Genomic DNA, 17393 nt, shown 5'->3' on the forward strand with positions numbered 1-17393 from the left:
CCCACGACTGGGTCCAGTCTGCCGATCGTACGCCGGCGGAGTGTGACCAGGCAGCCGTTATGGTGCGGTTCTGTGACGGGTGTGATGGCTGGGTGAACTCGTTTCCCTCCCATGGCATTGACAACCGGCAAAAGGGCCAGGTTGGCGGCGACCAAGATAATTTGCTCGAGATGCATGACAGACAGTCGTCAATGACAAATCTGAATGGGCTTGATAAGTAAAGTGGCGGGTAATGGTGCTTTTTCGGTGGACTTTTCTTGAATGCCGTGATGTAAAGTGAGTTGTACCGCCGAACAGATTGCAGAGAGAGATGGCTGGAAAGTTGGGATAAGGAAAGGCTTCGGGCTGATATCGACTAGTTTTGGTCTTTATAAGATTGCACGGGATGTTGAGCTATTTATTATTGAAATGTGCATCGGGCTATGAAGTATCTTTATCAATCTTGGGCCATATGTCTCGATGTTATTAATTCATGCTTGGTGCACACGTGCGGCATTTTCCCCGTGTATAATAATGGGCAATATTCATATGTATCTGCTGTTATCATAGCCGAGCCAGATCCAAAATTATGCTTTTCATGCCCCAAGTCAGGCCCAGATCCATAATCTGCACTAGTGTGAGCAATGACGCTGTTCCAAGTGGAATTGTTAATATCTCGGTTGGAGCCGAGTATGACGGCTGTGAGTCAGCACTTTCAGTGGGAGTCCATCAATCCCATACCAGATTTATCGTCTCTACTCACAGATAGACAACATTCCCTCTCATCATTGATCAACTATTCAGCATTCCTTGATGCATTTGTTCCTTTTTTCATTGTTTTTTCTTTGGTTGCAATTAGTTCGTCTCTCACTGTTTTGCTCTTCTCAGCAAAAACGCAATTGTTTAAGGTTTTTGATGTCACCCACTTCCTGGCCATGGCATAACGAGATCGGCCCTGCCTGACTGTGCCTGTCGATGTCGGCATTGCATCTGGAATTGCGGCAGTTCGAACGCTGTTCACGCCAAGCCCCGGCATTTCCGCATCAGTGGTGACCAAGTCAAAGCACCTTTGGGCCGCAACCACGGAAAGTGTCATGGCAATTCAAATCCCGAGGAGCCGGAACCACGGGTCATTTTAGGGAAAAAGAAAGAGAAATAAAGGCGCGTTGTAAAGTTTCTCTAGCCAAAAAGAAAAGCAATAGGGCAGAAACAAAGTGGTCACAAGATCAAGGCAAATGTGGCTCGTGCGGGAAACCCAGAAATATCTGCAAGGAGCCCGATATCATAAGCGGAATCGTTGTTGGTGGAGGTGACTGAGACATTCCCGACGAAATTTGGCGGGATGATTGCGCTGGTCCTCCACCTGCGCCTACTACTAACAACAATGACAATGATGATGATAATGAATACGGCTTTCGCAGAAAGCCAAGTCTTGGAACCTGTCATAACTTATAATGGCTCGCTGCTTGAGCAGGCGGTGGAGGATGAAAGGAAAAGACATTACTTGGATGGTTGTTTGGGACACTGGACAGAAATCGGCAAGAGCGCCCATGTCTTTGTATCACACATATTGCTGGTAATTTTGTCACTCGCTGGAATACACGTCTCTACGGCCAAGCATCCTCCATTTCCACGTCGCCATCCTCGTCCACTCTAAAACCAGACACTTGGTCTTCTTGGTACTCTTGCCCATCCCAAAAACCAGCCTCCGTGTCTTGCCCCCCACCAAGCTCCTGTTCTTGTTCTTGAGGTAGCTGCTGCTGCCCCAGCCGCGCCAGCTGCTCCTCCAGCAACGAGAGCTTGTGCCGCATCAGGATCGCCCCCAGCGACTGCCCCCGCCTGCGCTCCACCACGACCGGCGTCTCCGCCTCTATCTCGACCCTGGGCCACTCCACCTGCGGTCGCTCCCTCCCCTGCCTCAGGAACGCTACCCGGGCCAGCTGCAGGTACAGACCCGGGTTGGTGTACCGGCCGGCGAGGTAGGGGAGCAGCCCCGCGTGCGCCCCGACCACGTCGTCCGAATACGTGGCCAGCTCGTCGATCGTGTCGGGCATGGCCGTGGCGCCCGTGCTCTCGTCGCCGCCGACGTCGCTCATGTTGTCGTCGCTGCTGGTGTGGCCATCGCTGTAGATGTGGCCATCGATGTCAATATCGATGTTGTCCGTCGTGGCCAGCTGGGTTTGGGCTGCGGCAGCGGCGGAGGCCAATAGAGAGGCAAAGTCTGGAGAGGGCTCCGAGGTCTTGTGCTGTGGGCTTGACAGCATAAGAGGGTTGACAAAGGCGTCCCCGGCTTGGTATGGGCTATACGAGGGCTTTTCTGCCCTCCAGTATGAGCTTTGAAGGCCTGGTTGCTGGCCAGTGCTGTTGGTGGTTGTCGAGCTTTGAGTGTTGAACGACATTTTGGAGGATGGACGACGGTGTTGGAGTGCAGTGTGCGGTGATTGTAAAGTCTAGATCGACTTGCTCGTTGTAAATGGTTGATAATGATTGGTATGTATGATGATTGATGTCCAGGCAAGATGAAGAGCTGACAGTCAAAGTCGAATACGTCTGGGAAAGCCTTCTTTTATAGGGATGATCAGAGCTGACAAGCAGAATGGAGAAAGTCCATGCAACCCATCACTCCTCCCCAGAAAGTCCAGGGCAAAGGATCATTTATATATAAAAGAATCAGTTTGGTTGCCAGGGAGAAGGAACGTTGGGTATCGGACATGCATGTCCATACATGTGCATAGCTACCTACCTACAGTTCCGGTCTGCAAGTCTTTCAAAGTAAGTTTAGGTACTATTTCTGGGCGAATAACGAAGCTAGTCGCACAGTTTGCAACGTCCTCGATTCATCGTGTTCTACAAGCCGTGAAGGCGATGGAATGCATGCACACTTCTGCATACGATTTGAAAGTAAGACAGTAAAAAAAAGAAGACTCATCATGTTACAGGACTCGGGTATCCTGAGAAATGATACTAGAACTGACAATTTTGTTGGTTTGGGCTGTCCATGCATAATTTATCGCCTTTGGCACGTACCTACCTAAGGTAGATACCAGCCCCTCGAAAATTCCTCAAATTCAATAAAGAGTAGAAACTAGAAAACCTTGATTGTGCATGTATTTCTTACTTTTTCTGTTTGCACGTTTTGCGTCTTGCCCTTGTTATCCATAATACCTAGGTAGGTACCTACCCAAAGGGGAAATAGGTACAGTACTGAGTGAATGGATCCAGCTCCTAAAATCACCAATTTCGGACACCCAGGTAATCGGGCCTCGTCACTGCAACGGTCTGGGTATACATCGGTGACATCACGAGCTTTTTGTGAGGGCCTGAATGGCACATGTGTTATTACAAACGTTGTCAGGTCAACTGACAATTCTACGCTACCTATGCGTCGATTGAAAAATAAGAAAATCACAAGCAACACCAGCACACGCACTGTATGAATTACAGTCCAAACATTCTAAACCCTCCCAATCCGGGCAATTGGGTGACGGGCAGATTGCCCACCGGGCCAAATCCTGCCCTCTGACCACCAAACAAGCCAAAGCCCGGAGTCCCTCCAATCCCAAACCCTCCGCGGTCGTCTCTACCGCCACCCATCGAGGTCCACGACTGCCAAGCGTCGTTCATGTTGATGTTGATCCTCTCTCGTCGGGGGTCACCCCTTGCGTTCTCCTCCTCGTTGCCACTGTTGTTGTTGCTGTTGCTGTTGCTGTTGCTGTTGTACCTCCTGTAGTCCCGACTGTCGTTCTGACGGTGGAACGAGTGTCTGGCGTACGAGTTCCTCCTGTCCGCCCCGGACGGCCGTCGCTGGTACTGCTCCTGCCGAGGCGGGCTCTGCCGGCGCGGAATCTCCTCGTCAAACTCCTCCTCCTCCTCCCTCCTCCTCCTGCGCTCTTCCTCCTCGGCCCACTCGCGCCTGCGCCTCTCCTCTTCTTCTTGAATCTCCCTCTGCCGCCGCTCCTGCGCCAGCCTCTCGCGCTCGCGCTTGCGCTGCGCCTGTTCTTCCTCCCACTCCTCCTCGCGTCGCTGCTTTTCCTCCAGCCGCCGCCGCCGCACCTCCTCGCTCGCCTCGCCGTTCTCCCCCGTCGGCAGAGGGGGCGCCGCCTCCGACGCGGCGTAGTCGAGCGGGTCAAAGGCGCCGTAGCTGGACTGCGCCGTCGTGCTGAACCGCGCGTCCGCCTTGCTGAAGTTGTTGGAGTACTGCGTCGATGCCTTGGGGGCCGGCTTGGCGCTCGCGGGGCTGGCTGGGGTAACGTCTACGTAGTCGTCTTCCATCTTGTCTTGATCCTTTGTTTTTGAATCGCTCTTCGGTTTTGCGTTGTCCTTGGTTGGTTTCTCGCCTGCTCTAGTGGTTGCATTCGATGCCGTCGCTGGCGGGCTGCGTTTGTTGAGGTTCAGAGGAGGTGGAAAGGCGCTTTTGCCGGAGCGTGGGTTGGTACTGCTGGCGCGGTTCATGTTTGGGGTCGAGGAGGCATCAGTTTATATGGGTGGTCCAGGTGCGGATGTATCGGAGGCTGCCGGGATAAGGTGTGTCACTCAATGTCGGGGTCCTGGTGGATCAAACTGGTTGCGGGAATGGGACTTTAAGGTAGAAGGAGCGGTGCAATGCAGTACTTGAGTCCTATATATAAAATCTCAAAGGCAACAAAATGCGCCTGTCATTCCTTGGAAGCTGTCTACCTAGACACGATCCACATGTACAACATCCTAGACGAGTATCCGACAACTTTCCAGGCTCTTAAATCTCCCCAACCGGTCGTAAGTGGCGGTGGAAAATGGCATCACTCTACTGTTTTCCTAAAAAATTCTCTCGAGCAATGTTGGACCAAGTCCGCGGTATCTTGGGCGAAAACAAAATCCAAGTGGGGCAAATCGCAAGTTCCGACGGTTTCAGGGTCGCCCAACATTCGATTGACGTTGAAGAACATACGATGACAAGCCTCGACCCCAGGCGGCACGGACTCGCACAGGGGTCTTGTTCATGGGAACCCTTATTGAGACGTCAAAACCAGCCCATTCGGGATGATCAGTTCAACAGCTTAATCCCAGTTCTCGGGAAATTTTGCCGGATGGTTGTGTTGTGGAGCATTGTTTCATCGCGAGGATCCTCAGTATAAGCAGAGAGGCAAGTCAAGTCTTGGAATAACATTCGATGGAAACCGACGACAGCTTTGGTGGTTTGCACCTGACATTTGGCGAGTGAGGTGAGACAAAAAACCACTCGCCTCGCAGTCGTTAGTTTTGCTAAGCGCATTCCCTTCCCAATCAGAAGCCCACTCACGCATCTGGGTTGAAATTCGCCTGAATTGAAGAAAAACCCCTAAATCACTGCCCAACGTGACCGCAGCATAAAACCGACTCGCAAAAGACGCACAATTACTATGGTCATGTGAGCACTCCCATCGACTAGGGTATCAGCTTTTCTCATACAAAAGGGAGTCCAGTCCCATTCAGTGCTCAATTCTCGATGGATGGAATAATTCCGAATACAGGTCCGGCAACTACTAGCGAACGTGTTGAGCTCCTCTGACCCGCCAGGACGCTGCTCAAAAAGCTCCCACACCACATCAGTATCCATTACGGGCCATTGAAAGGGCAGACACCGTACTCGCAGTGATTTGTGTTGAACTGTTTTATCCGTCGGGTTTACAGCAACAGACAGAGTCGACGCACGTTGTACCGTACGCTGCAGTGACGCATCACCAGTGATTTGCCCCTCACGTCCACATCTGCGGCCCTGCTCGCCGTTTCAGTGACTATCGGTACGATCACCGCGGACTTGCAGATTTTGCTGCAATGTAAAATTTGTTGTCTTGGTTGGCTGGCCAGGGCCAGTTTGAAGCCGCGAATCAAAATGCACGGCGTTCATGTCTTCGTCATCACACTCCATCATGCAAGAGCTAGAACCACTCACTCTCTGCTCGTTGATGCATCTCAGACACGGGATGCCTGAGGCTACAGCTAACTTTGATATCTCTTTTTGGAAAAAGAGGAGTAAAGTGGCCAGAAACCTCGAGGTTGCTTCTTTCTCGATCGCAAATAGAGCAACGGAGATGCCAAGACGCATCTTGGCATGTGCATAGTGGCGTAGTTGGGTCACTGTGCATTGCATTAGCGCGTTTTCTTGGTCCTAGAGTACATTACGCTTTACTAAGCTTTGGGTAAAGTCTATAATTGCTCTGTCGCCCAGGGAGCAGCGGAGGTAGCTCCGTCAATACTCGCTTGTAGCCGCAAATAAAGAATCTCAGGGTTCAATGTCTCGCATCAGCGCGCCATCGCAAGCTACCCGTAAGGCAGGACTTGGCTCTAGTGGCCGTGACTTTAGTGATTCATTCATAGAATAATGTTCCGAGGCCCCATCCTGTACAACTGGCATCACTGCTGTCTGAACTCAGTCTGTCTCCTGTGACTGACATTGTCTTTGGCTGCTTTCCCGAACTAGGTAGCCTTTTTCTCGTGATTTCCAATTTCCGCGTTCCTTTCCGGTCAAGGTGCATACTCTGCTGGCTACTCGCCCTGGCTCTTCGCCCCCGCAGACGAGCTTTCAATGGTCAGCTGAGGAAGCGGGATAGCAGAAGAAATCGATGCGAGAGGGGAAAGGGGGAAACCACACAACTGTGTCGTTTTTGGCACCCTCGTGGCACAGCGAAACCGTCTTCGCATACGCACATTCAAGTAAGATCCCCTTTGATTGGGTGGGGACGTATTCGCTTGGAATAGGAATAGGAGCGCTTGGGCCTGGCGACGTATACGCTCGGCGCTGTGAATGGTGGCAAACCGGTTGAGAAAAGGGTTGCAAGCGTTTGATGTAGCCGTGGTAAAATAGGAATAGGCAATTCTTCGATTGGTGGTGTACGGAGTATGCAAAGTGGCATCCAAACCGACAAAAGAAGCAAAAAAGACCAAGGGTCATTTTCCATGAGAATGCCCAAAGTGATGACGGCCAGGTCGATCTGGACCTTCTCGCCCACATGTGCATTGCAGTTGGACCTGTCTGCCAAGATTTGGATTACGTAGTTTTGCAATGCTAAGGAGCACTGAAAATGCATTCCCTTATCCGGACATACCGCCCAGAACGGTACGTGCTAGCCATATCCTCGAAGGCTGCATGGTCGCGTTTTCGCACAACAGTGCATATTGATCTTGTCAACGATCGTCCCCCCTCCCCGCCAATGAGATCACGAGAAACAATTTTGAACTGCGGTCGTTCGTATCAGTAAAAGGGTAGAACGTGGGGTTTGGGGGCGTAAGTTGTAACTACCAGTAACTACCTACTCACCCGTGTACAGATCTACGGATGTTTACGAAGAATACCTAGTTAAGCGGCTATGTTTTGGCCGCATATCCACATAGCAGTCTAGACAAAATTCATGGCCACACTGCGCGTTGGACCCAATTGCATAATATGGTGCTCCGCTGTTGGTACAATTTTCTTCTCCAGGCGACAACATAATCTGTATTTGTTCTTCGATTAGATGCTAATGGGCAACCCGGGGTCACCTTGCACCTGAGTCGGAATCCGCCTCAAATCGGGAAAATGACTGTCGGTTGTTAGCGTCTTTACAGCTTCGCCATACGGAGAGCTCTATTTACGGTCCGTCCCGCCTTTCGCCTCGACTGGCTTGTTACGGGGCAAATTCAAACTGGGGAAGAATGAGCTCGGAAGTGTAAACTCCAGATTTGGGCTGCGATCGGCAGAGATTTGCTTTTCGGATCACCTCAAAAGAAGCGGTGAGTATATGGATTATGCAACGCTTCGGGCCACTTTTGTGGTATTTGTTTGCTTTTGCGAGACGATTGGCTCACATAATCGCTCGTGGATTTCAGCTGGTGGCTTGGCCCTTTACTAAACTGGGCTGCTCAATCTTGCCGTACATCCTTTCATACTATCTCGAGACTCTTGTTCAACGAATTGTGCTTTTTTTCGGAATGCGGTCGTGAAGAAGCGGTGGCGACAAATGTCAGGCTATTGAAAAAAAGCAAATCAATAGCAGCTTGATTTTGCATACCTCATGTGGGTACGGAGTATGTATTTCTTGACTACGAGATGGATTCAACTAATCAAAAATGATCTAGTCCAAAGCCAGGGCAAGGCCGTCAACTCGTAACTCGATGGAAAAGTACTTGGAAATTTGGGATGGTGTCAGGTCGCTTCTCCCGATCATTACGAGGGCGAACGCTCCATGGACGCTACTTGAAGGAAGAGGGAATCGAATATATAAAGGTGTCCATGTCCCCACGTTGAACAGAAAGAAAACGGAGAATCAGCATCAACACCTTCTTCACATCCTCATACTAGCTTTGAGCTTCTCAGCCTCTTCAACTCACTTAAACCACCCAACTACCCTCCTCACATGTAAGAGTCCCTAGGTTTCAACAAGTCGCCCCCAAAAGCTAACTTTCAACATAGCAAAATCACCATCAAAATGAGCAAAGTCTGGCTCAACGAGAAGCCCAAGACCGTCGAGGGTCACACCAACACTTGCCAGCTTTTCTTTGAAGGCAATCCCGTTCACGAAAACCCCATCTCATGCCACGACAACACGGTCGATATTCAGACTGCCCTCCGCAAGGCCGACCCGCGCTTCGAGCTCCGGCTGGCCAGGAAGGACAAGACGGTTGAGGGTCACACTCGCTCCTTCAACATCAAGTGCAAGGACGAAGATATCCTAAAGGACCACTCTTGCCACGACAACATGATCACCATTGTCAATTCCATCAACGCCCTCTGGGCCGTCCTCCCTCCCAAATGAGCCGCTCCACAGGACCACAGGACCCCTTAGAGGGAAAAAGAATCAAAGACGAAAAAAATGGTACCTTTTTTTCTTCTTAGAGGGGCTAGATTGGAGGAAAGGTGTTCAACACTACTTTTCCTTTCAACACAGCCGACCTCACACGACTTTACGCAGATATGACCGAATTGGCGGGGAATTCACATTCATTGTTACCTAGGTCATGCAGATAGGTGTCCTAAAGTTAAACTACCACGTTAGCGGTTATTTGACGTCCCTTTCTCTGTCGCGTACGCCGCGTACCTTTCCAGACCCCTGGTGTCTTCCCATGGCTCTCCGTCATCTTCCCCGTCCTCAACGCCCAAGTTTTCAAGAGCGTTCCAGATGCGAGCATCTTTGTTTTTTTTTAGAATCTCCTTCATGAGCCTCTCACTGTAGGCGTCACTGACCTCTCGGGTAAGGAGTTATCAAAGGGTGCTAACATCCCAAGAGGTGACATGACTTTTTCGATTCTCGCACAGCTATAGCCAACCCTGCATTTCCTTTTATAGGCTGGCTGGAGTGGAACGTGTGGACGCTTGGTAGTTGGCTCATGGATTTGTGGTTCATCTGGCCTTTATGTGGCATGGCTTTTTGGCGCAGGTAGACGTCTTTTGTTGATGTCTCCCCAGATGTGGGGGATCAAATATGACTTAATGTATACTTATCTTGCGTTTCTGGGTCAAGTATAGTGGCAGGCAAGTTTACAGTTGCCGAGATCCCTAAGGATTGGACCCGGAAACACTGACTATTAAACAGAGGTTGATCTCTGACGGCAGCAGTGGGATCCTTCTTGCTGATTAGGTACCTATGTATCTCCGCAAAAAATTCTAATTAATGACACCGTTCAATGCCCCCTCTCCAGAGTCCCCGGCTCTGCTTTGGGCCTTGTTACAGTTTATCATGCCGCGCATCCGATGAATCCAACCTCGATGTTGCCCGTTGCTGCGTCTGACATTTACAGTGGACCCGACAACGAAAGTTTTCACATCGCGTCCTGTCGGGAAGTTATGAATCTCTGGCTGATCGCAGCCACCTTTGGGCTTGTCGCTAAACTTGGGTCCAGGCTCATTAGGAGCAGAGCTACTGTGGTCGCTGCACTGCAGGAGGAGAAAAAGAAAAGACGAAAAGAGGAACCGGTAAGCCTCCTGTTTCCTGTTGGAAGGATCAAAAGCACTTACTGCATAAGAATTCAAACCTAGGTTTTTGCAGGTATTGGAGGGGTCCGCAACACCATCACGGCAGCATCGCCCACCAGTCGAACCAAAACCAACCGTGACGGATGAAGCACCCAAAACGACGAGAGGGGCTATGAGAAAGGTGATGAAGGTGGCATGCATTTTTGTTGTGTTTCTGTTCTTATTTGAAATTTGACCAAGCAGATTTTATAAATGTTAAAGACAGTGGCGGCTTCTGACAGGGAGGTGAAAAAAAAATAATAAGAGTTCGTCAAGAACTGTTGCTGAAAAATGTCAAAGGGGGCTAATGAGAAGAGGGGCTCGAGAAACGTCTAGAACACCTGGCTTCAAGGGCCAATATAAATAATGACGAAGAAATAAATCAAATTTCCTACTGTCTCATAACAGCGGTATTAGACAATGTAAGATTTCCTTTCAAAGAGCTCCACCTGGCACCAGGGGGATAATTTTATCAGCTTGTATGATTGGCAGTTTCATTTTAACGTTGCGTACCCCCTGTTCGGCACCCCCCCTGTTCGGCACCCTGAAAATCTAACAACGAAATGCCTACTTTTATAAACTGATTTAAATATAAAATTATCAACGGACAAAAATACAATCGTTTTCACGCTTCTCCGGTTCATTAACCTCTTCTTCATCAGCTAAAGGTTCCAAATTTTCTATATCCTTTTCCTGCAATCCAATAATGTTCTGTTTGTTAACCAAAAGCTCGTTTGGATCCGGAACCACCCTCCTCCTTTTAACCGGCCGTATTGCCTCCAGTTGTGCTTCCAATAAGCTGATTTTTTGCTGGGCGCTAGCCAAAAGGGTATCTTTGGCTTCGAAGCTTTTTTGGACTTTTGCAAATAAAAGACGTGAAGTAGCGTTGGTTTTGTTGGATTGGGAAAGTTTTTGCAGTTGAAGTCGGATATCTCGGGTCGTTTTAGGGGTTTTCCAAATAAGTAAAGACGGGTCGTTAATTTTTTGGGCTGGGCTTTCCGGTGTTTTATCCCTTTGCAAACCGTTGTTTTTATCTTTTATAACGTTGGCGTTGCTATTTTCTAACAAAAAAGGGCTTAAAAGTGGTTTAACCAAGTTTACCGGCCATAACCCCGTTGTACGCCAACCAGATTGAATGGTTTTTGCTATAAATGCTTTTAATCTGGCTTTTCGATAACAAAGTAGGAAATTTCGTTTTCCAATAACTGTTGAACAGCAAAATTGGCTAACAAATCCAAGTTGACGTCGATAAGCTTCTTTTAACGGCCCAAAAACCGATAGATCCAATGGTTGAAGAACGTGTGACGAATGAGGGGGTAAATATAGGAGTTGAATATTATTTTGCAAGCAAAGAAGCATAAATTCGTCCATTATATGTGATCCATGGCCATCCAAAACTAATAACCGCTTTTCAGGGGTTAAAGGTTGGGTATACGGAATAAACACCTTTTTTAACCATTCGATAGCCGTTTGGTTATTTGTCCACCCGTTTTCGGTTGCATGAAATTGCCAATTATCGAAAGGGCTTAAATCCGTGGGAAGCCATTGTTGTTGTACGTTTTTTCCCTTAAATATAACGAGGGGAGGGAGGGCAACGCCCGTAGCCGATATACATTCGATTATAGTCGTCCAACCACGCGTTCCGGGCTCTTTTCGTTGCAACGGCCGGATCCCGTTAAGCCCTAATACTAGGCCATTAGATCCTTTGCCTTCCATTATACCGGTTTCGTCCATATTCCAACGGTTTTCCGGTTTAATAGCGTTAATAACCGGGTTCGTAATATAAAGCCACCAAGATTTAATTACCTCCGTAGTAGCGCCATTAACCCGGGCGTTATCTATTCGACGGGGCCTTTGGGTTTTAAGGATTGGATAACGAGCCAAAAAACGAGTTATCCAACGTTTTCCAAGGCCTTTTGTCTCTCCGGCGGCTTGAAGAATTCGTTCGGCAAAAAAGCGTAATTCTTGATGCGTTGGCGGAAGCCCTAAAGCTGTTTGGGTAAGTACCCAATCAGCCAAATGCTTTTCCTGTTCCGTGGAAAGCCTTTGAAAAGGGCTTTGTGCTTTTTTATAAGGTTGAGAACCTTTAAGTCGACTTTGAAGTGTAGACCTAGGTATTCCCCATTTTCGGGAGGTTTTTGCAATTGGATTGCCATTATTGACGTCGTTAATTGCAGATATAAGCTGTTTTTCAGTATATTGCTTCATTGGAAAATGGAGAATTAAAATCAGAAAAAAGTAAATCCAAAAGTGACAGATTCATCGAGATATTTATAATAGAAGTTGGAGGATAAAAATAAAAGTGTTGTTATTTTTGGGTGCCGAACAGGGGGGGTGCCGAACAGGGGGTACGCAACGTTATAGCCGGATAAAAGCAGCACATAATGATAGATCCTCGAAATTTTCTCAACGATGCTATTACGACCAGACAGTTGGGCCAGTACCAGGGAGGCCAGGTGGGGTTACACCCCTCCTAACGACACCCGCCCAGAAAAATCACCGACCGGCAAAATAAGGATTATATAAAAAGGAATTACGTAACTTTACGTAATTGCCAAAAAAGTGATTTTAGTGATTTTTTGGGATTATAACAGATTAAGGAAAATAATCTCACTAATCCAATAAAATTAAAAAAATCACATTTGGAATATAATTTATATAAGGCACGTTTATTACCATATAAATAAATTCGATTTTAAAATTATTTAGCAGCAATTAAATTTTAATTAATTTTAATATTTATTTGAAAACAATTATAGTTTTATTCCCAATTATTAAAAACCCCAATTACCTAATTAAACGTTTAATTGTTTTAACCCATTATATTTTATTTTAAAAACAGGTTACCCGATATTTTAATTATAATATTTTAATTGCTCCTATTTAATATTTTGTTTTAAAATATACCGAGTAATATTACCGATAATATATTTTCCCAATTTTTTAAAAATAATATTCCTAATATCCCGGTTATAAATAGCAAAACGGCCCAAAAAACCCCTGTTCGGCCCAAAAATTACCGACATTTTTTTAATTTTCGCAGGATATAAACGCATTTTCCGTTTTTTATTCCAAAAACCCGATAAAAAATAATAAACCGAACGAAATTTGGCCAATTTACGATAAACCAAATTAATTTCCGTTTATATAACCGAATTTAAAAAATTAATAATAAAATTGGATATAATCGAAAAAACCAAAATTTTCCAATTTTACCAAAAATTAAAAATAAAAATAAAAAACGAAATATCCAAATTCGACCGACCCGAAAATTTCCTCGAATACGTCGAATTTACCATTAAATTTAATAATTGGATTTACAAACGCCGATAGGAAAAATAAGGCGGACAGCGAATATTTATTACCTCGATTCGATAAATTAATACGGGACGCAAATACCAATACCTTTAACCTATATATCATAAAAATAATAGTGGATGGCAGCAGCCCCGTTATATAGCGCCCCAGATTTATAATACAATTTATAATACCCATAATAAACTTATGGACCTTAATATTATACAATAGAAAAAGCCCCGTAAAAATCCCAAAAGCGGCAAATGTTTCAAATGCGACAAAATAGGGCATATCGCCAAAAATTGCCCGAAAAACCAGGAAAATATTTCTAATTTTAGGGGCAAAACCGAAAAACCACGAGGATTTAATATTACCAATTACCGGCAATTACAGCCTAACCAATACAATATAATAAATTAGACCACCTGTTATAATAATAATTATATAATTTACAATAGTTCCAAAATCGACGTAAGCCGGTATTTACAAAAACCCCGAAATATTCGAACCTTAGCAGTAGAGAACCGAATATTTATGGGGATAAAATAACCAGTAAATTTACACCGACGGGAAACCCAATTACCCGAATTTACGGATTCGGACGCCTTAGGAAAATTAAATAAAAATTTTTTGGAACAAACCCATTATATTAGGATAACCAATTAATTTTTAATATAAAAATTAAACGAGGATTTAAAAAAAGAATCCAGCGAAAAAAAAAACCATATCCTCGAACTAATATAACGCAATAAGGGAAAATAACCCCTATATATACAAAAAAAAATATATCGATTTATACCGAAACGACCAATTAATACAATTTCCCGGGTTATTATTGCAAACGCAAATCCGACATTTTACGGGACCAGTTAATGCAATTTTTGGAAATTATCCGATTTTGGATACCAAATACTTTTAATACGCAGAAATCTTTTGGGCAAAATATTTCCAAAACAACTGTGGATTCCATTTAAATAGGAAAATAATCCACAATTTTTTCCCACGACGACGCAAAATAGTAGATATTTACGAAATATATACCATAACCGATTTACCAAATTGGAAAATTAAAATAAAATTTAATATTAAACCAGCCGCAATTTTTACGCCTAACGACAATTACCTTATAGCGTATTGCAATTAAAAATAATTCCCATAATACAAATACATCCGAAATATATATAAAATATATATGTGTCACAGACCTGAAGGACAGCCACTGGGCTGTCGTTTAGTCATGACCCCTGTCACGTGAAGGCGCGAGGGCCGAGCGCCTCGCGCGCGTATATTTACGCGAAATCTCTGCAGTCTCCGATATGTAGCTCCTCGAGCTACGTCTTCGTCAACAACCACCTGCTACCCTGTACCTGGAAGACTAGAAAGCCAATATACTCTGTCCTGTTACCTGATCGCCCGCACCTACCTGTCCGCCCTGCCTGCCCGTGACAATATGTTAGCCAAAGCCCAGGCCTGGTACGAATAAAAATTACGGCAACCAGGACTTGCACCAATAATTAAAATTATATGGAACCCCAACGTATAAAATAACGAAGAAATTACAAACGCACGCAAAATACCCGTGCCAATAAAATACCCATTTAACCTAATCGAAACGAGAAATATATTACGATTAAGGTATCGGGGTAACCTATTTTTAGGGTAAAATACAGTGGGTTAAAACAATTGAACGTCTAATTGGGTAATTGGGGTTTTTAATAATTGGGGGTAAAATTATAATTATTCTCAAATAAATCTTAAAGTTAATTAAAATTTAATTGCTGCTAAACAATCCTAAAATTAAATCTATTTATATGGTAATAAACGTATTTTATATAAATTATATTCCAAATATAATCCCTTTTAATTTGTTTAATTTGTAATTTTCAATTGAAATTTTACAAATTATAAAAATCCATTTATTTGACCGTTACGTAAAATTACGTAAAATTTCGTGGCTTTGTTTTTAAATAATTATTATTTTGCCGGTCGGTATTTTTTTTGGGCAAATATTGTTAAAAGGGGTGTTAATTATATGCATTATTTTGCATGTAATAAGCCCACTTTTATTTGTATATAGCCAATTTTATTTAGTGCCGAAGTGGAGTGGGGAATGGTGGAATTCCGTTACTTTGTTAATGCAGGAATGCAATTTAAAGGTCAGCGAGTGGGGTTAGCTACCCTGTACCGGGTTTAATACCCACCCTGCACCTGCGAGTCAGCTACCCTGTACCGGGTTGAAAATTTCACCAAGTCAACGTTTAAATGCAAACCCAGAGATGGTTTGTATGCAAATGAGGGTGTTTTTTCAAAAACCCATACAAATTAGTTTTTCGGAAATTCATTCGCGGCACCGGAACCTTTTCTGGCGTGCGGACCCCCACTTCGATGTCGGAGAGTATGTAAGGGAAATAAAGCAAAATCTCCCCCAACCAATTATTTATCAGTACCAAAATTATAGTGCATTTCTACCTATTATTCAGCGCTTTTAGCACTGGTTATTTACCACGCCGCACCTAGGGTTTACCCCTATATCCCCTGTTAGCACCATTGTTATTAACAAGGGGTATAACCCCACCTGGCCTCTCTGGTACCGGCCCAATTATTTGGTCGTAATATTAGGTTTCCTTTCCTTTGGCCAAATCCCTTTGGCCTTTAAATAATCCGTATTTTTTTAATCCCTATTTTGGTTTTCCTTCCTTCCGGGTTAATTTTTTTGCGCCATATTTAATCGCGTCGCTAAATCAAAATCTGGTCGCTCGTCGACGGAACGTCGCCACGCTTTTTTTGCGTTTTTCCTTCCTTATTCCGTAAACATATTTTTTTATTTTTATTATAAATCGCGCGGTATGGCGCGTTGCGTTATTTCGCCGCAAAACTTTTTTTGTTATATTAAATATTTTTGTGTTAATCGGTCTAATTGCGACGTATTGGGGGTATTTAACGCCCAATTGCGCAATATTGGTCGGTAATATTCGAAACTGGATGCGGAAATCGAGATTTTGGAAAAAAATATTTTGGCGGAGCAGCAAAGGATTTAGGAAAAACAATTGAAATTATTTCGTTTGCGGAAATAAAAAGAATTGTGGTTTAAAAAAATAATGCGAATTGTATTTCGCGGAATTAATAATTTGGAGGAATTGGATCGGGTAAAACGTAAAAAAACAAAATAGGAGGAACGTCGACGATTAACCAAAATTTTACCTAAAATATCCTTGGAATTGCTTTTTCCGGATTCCAATTTTATCTGGGATTCGATTTTCCCGATAAATCTTTTAAATTTTTCGTTATTGGATAAAATAAATATTTTTACGCAATATTCCGTTAATACGTCGTTTTTCTGGTATTTTTATTTTATATTACATATTAATCGTTTTTTTATAAATTTGTTTAATGGTATAATTTCGAATCCTGGTCGGCCCTTAATTTTTGAAAATAATAAATGGTATTTTTTTAGGTCGTTTTTTTTGGTTAATTTGCTCGCAAATCCAATTTTTAATAATATTGGCGGAGCGGTTCCTGGTAATCCTGGAGGTAGTTAAGCGGTTCCCAAATGTTTTTTTTCATACCTATAATTTTCCCATTTAATAAAGTATTTTGTTTTGCCGTGGTTTCGTCTGTAATTAAATATTTGTTTAACGTCGTAAATTTGTTTTGCGTCGATTTCGATCGTTTTTTATATATTGGTACCGTATAGTGCTGGTTCCAGTAATAATATGTAAAATATGGGGTGAATTTTTATAATATTTGGTAATAATAATTTGTAATTGGTATCGCTGATTTTTTTGCTAATTTTAAAAGGTCCAAATTTTTTAAAATCGAATTTGTTATTAAGTCGTTATATTTTAATATTGCGTCGAATAAGGTAAACGTTATTTCCTTTTTTAAAAAATGGTCCCTTTATCCGATATTAATTGGCGTATTTTATTATTTTTTTTTCGTACGAATTTTAATTTCTGCTGGAGTTTTTGGTATAATTTTCGTAATTCGCTCGTTTATTTATCGGTTCGCGGTACCGTAATCGTAGTTTTTAATTCTCCGTACGTTATAAGGTTAAATTTATAATTGGCGTAAAACGGGGTTGTTTTGGTATTTTCGTTTTTTAAATTGTTATAAGCGAATTATATTGTGGGTAATAACCGTACCCAATTATCTTATTTATAATTTATATAAT

General features: G+C 44.1%; 6 protein-coding genes across 6 annotated transcripts; 3 read left to right on the plus strand and 3 right to left on the minus strand.

The window, feature by feature from the left end:
• Positions 1 to 1586: 1586 nt before the first annotated feature.
• On the minus strand, positions 1587 to 2378 carry MGG_15152 (uncharacterized protein; the record flags this gene model as incomplete). The annotated part of the gene is made up of 1 exon (XM_003710381.1): positions 1587 to 2378. One exon carries the CDS (start codon positions 2376 to 2378, stop codon positions 1587 to 1589), a length of 792 nt encoding a protein of 263 aa, XP_003710429.1.
• An 817-nt stretch (positions 2379 to 3195) lies between these two features.
• Positions 3196 to 4755, minus strand: MGG_16403 (uncharacterized protein). Its single transcript, XM_003710382.1, has one exon. The coding sequence runs from the start codon at positions 4429 to 4431 to the stop codon at positions 3418 to 3420; it is 1014 nt and encodes a 337-aa protein (XP_003710430.1). The 5' UTR covers positions 4432 to 4755; the 3' UTR covers positions 3196 to 3417.
• A 3647-nt stretch (positions 4756 to 8402) lies between these two features.
• On the plus strand, positions 8403 to 8729 carry MGG_15150 (uncharacterized protein; the record flags this gene model as incomplete). Its single annotated transcript, XM_003710383.1, has 1 exon — positions 8403 to 8729. The coding sequence occupies one exon, from the start codon at positions 8403 to 8405 to the stop codon at positions 8727 to 8729; it is 327 nt and encodes a 108-aa protein (XP_003710431.1).
• Positions 8730 to 9481: 752 nt separating this feature from the next.
• Positions 9482 to 10087, minus strand: MGG_16404 (uncharacterized protein; the record flags this gene model as incomplete). The annotated part of the gene is made up of 2 exons (XM_003710384.1): positions 9482 to 9847; positions 9929 to 10087. The coding sequence occupies 2 exons, from the start codon at positions 10085 to 10087 to the stop codon at positions 9578 to 9580; spliced, it is 429 nt and encodes a 142-aa protein (XP_003710432.1). The 3' UTR covers positions 9482 to 9577.
• Positions 10088 to 15276: 5189 nt separating this feature from the next.
• MGG_16405 (uncharacterized protein) lies at positions 15277 to 15739 on the plus strand (the record flags this gene model as incomplete). Its single annotated transcript, XM_003710385.1, has 3 exons — positions 15277 to 15391; positions 15549 to 15617; positions 15681 to 15739. Coding segments are annotated over 3 exons (243 nt in total), but the record flags the coding sequence as incomplete, so codon positions are not given.
• Positions 15740 to 16437: 698 nt separating this feature from the next.
• MGG_16406 (uncharacterized protein) lies at positions 16438 to 16761 on the plus strand (the record flags this gene model as incomplete). The annotated part of the gene is made up of 1 exon (XM_003710386.1): positions 16438 to 16761. A coding segment is annotated over one exon (324 nt), but the record flags the coding sequence as incomplete, so codon positions are not given.
• Between the last annotated feature and the right edge of the window lie 632 nt (positions 16762 to 17393).

This window comes from Pyricularia oryzae, chromosome 1 (genome assembly GCF_000002495.2).
Source record: "Pyricularia oryzae 70-15 chromosome 1, whole genome shotgun sequence".
NCBI lineage: Eukaryota > Fungi > Ascomycota > Sordariomycetes > Magnaporthales > Pyriculariaceae > Pyricularia > Pyricularia oryzae.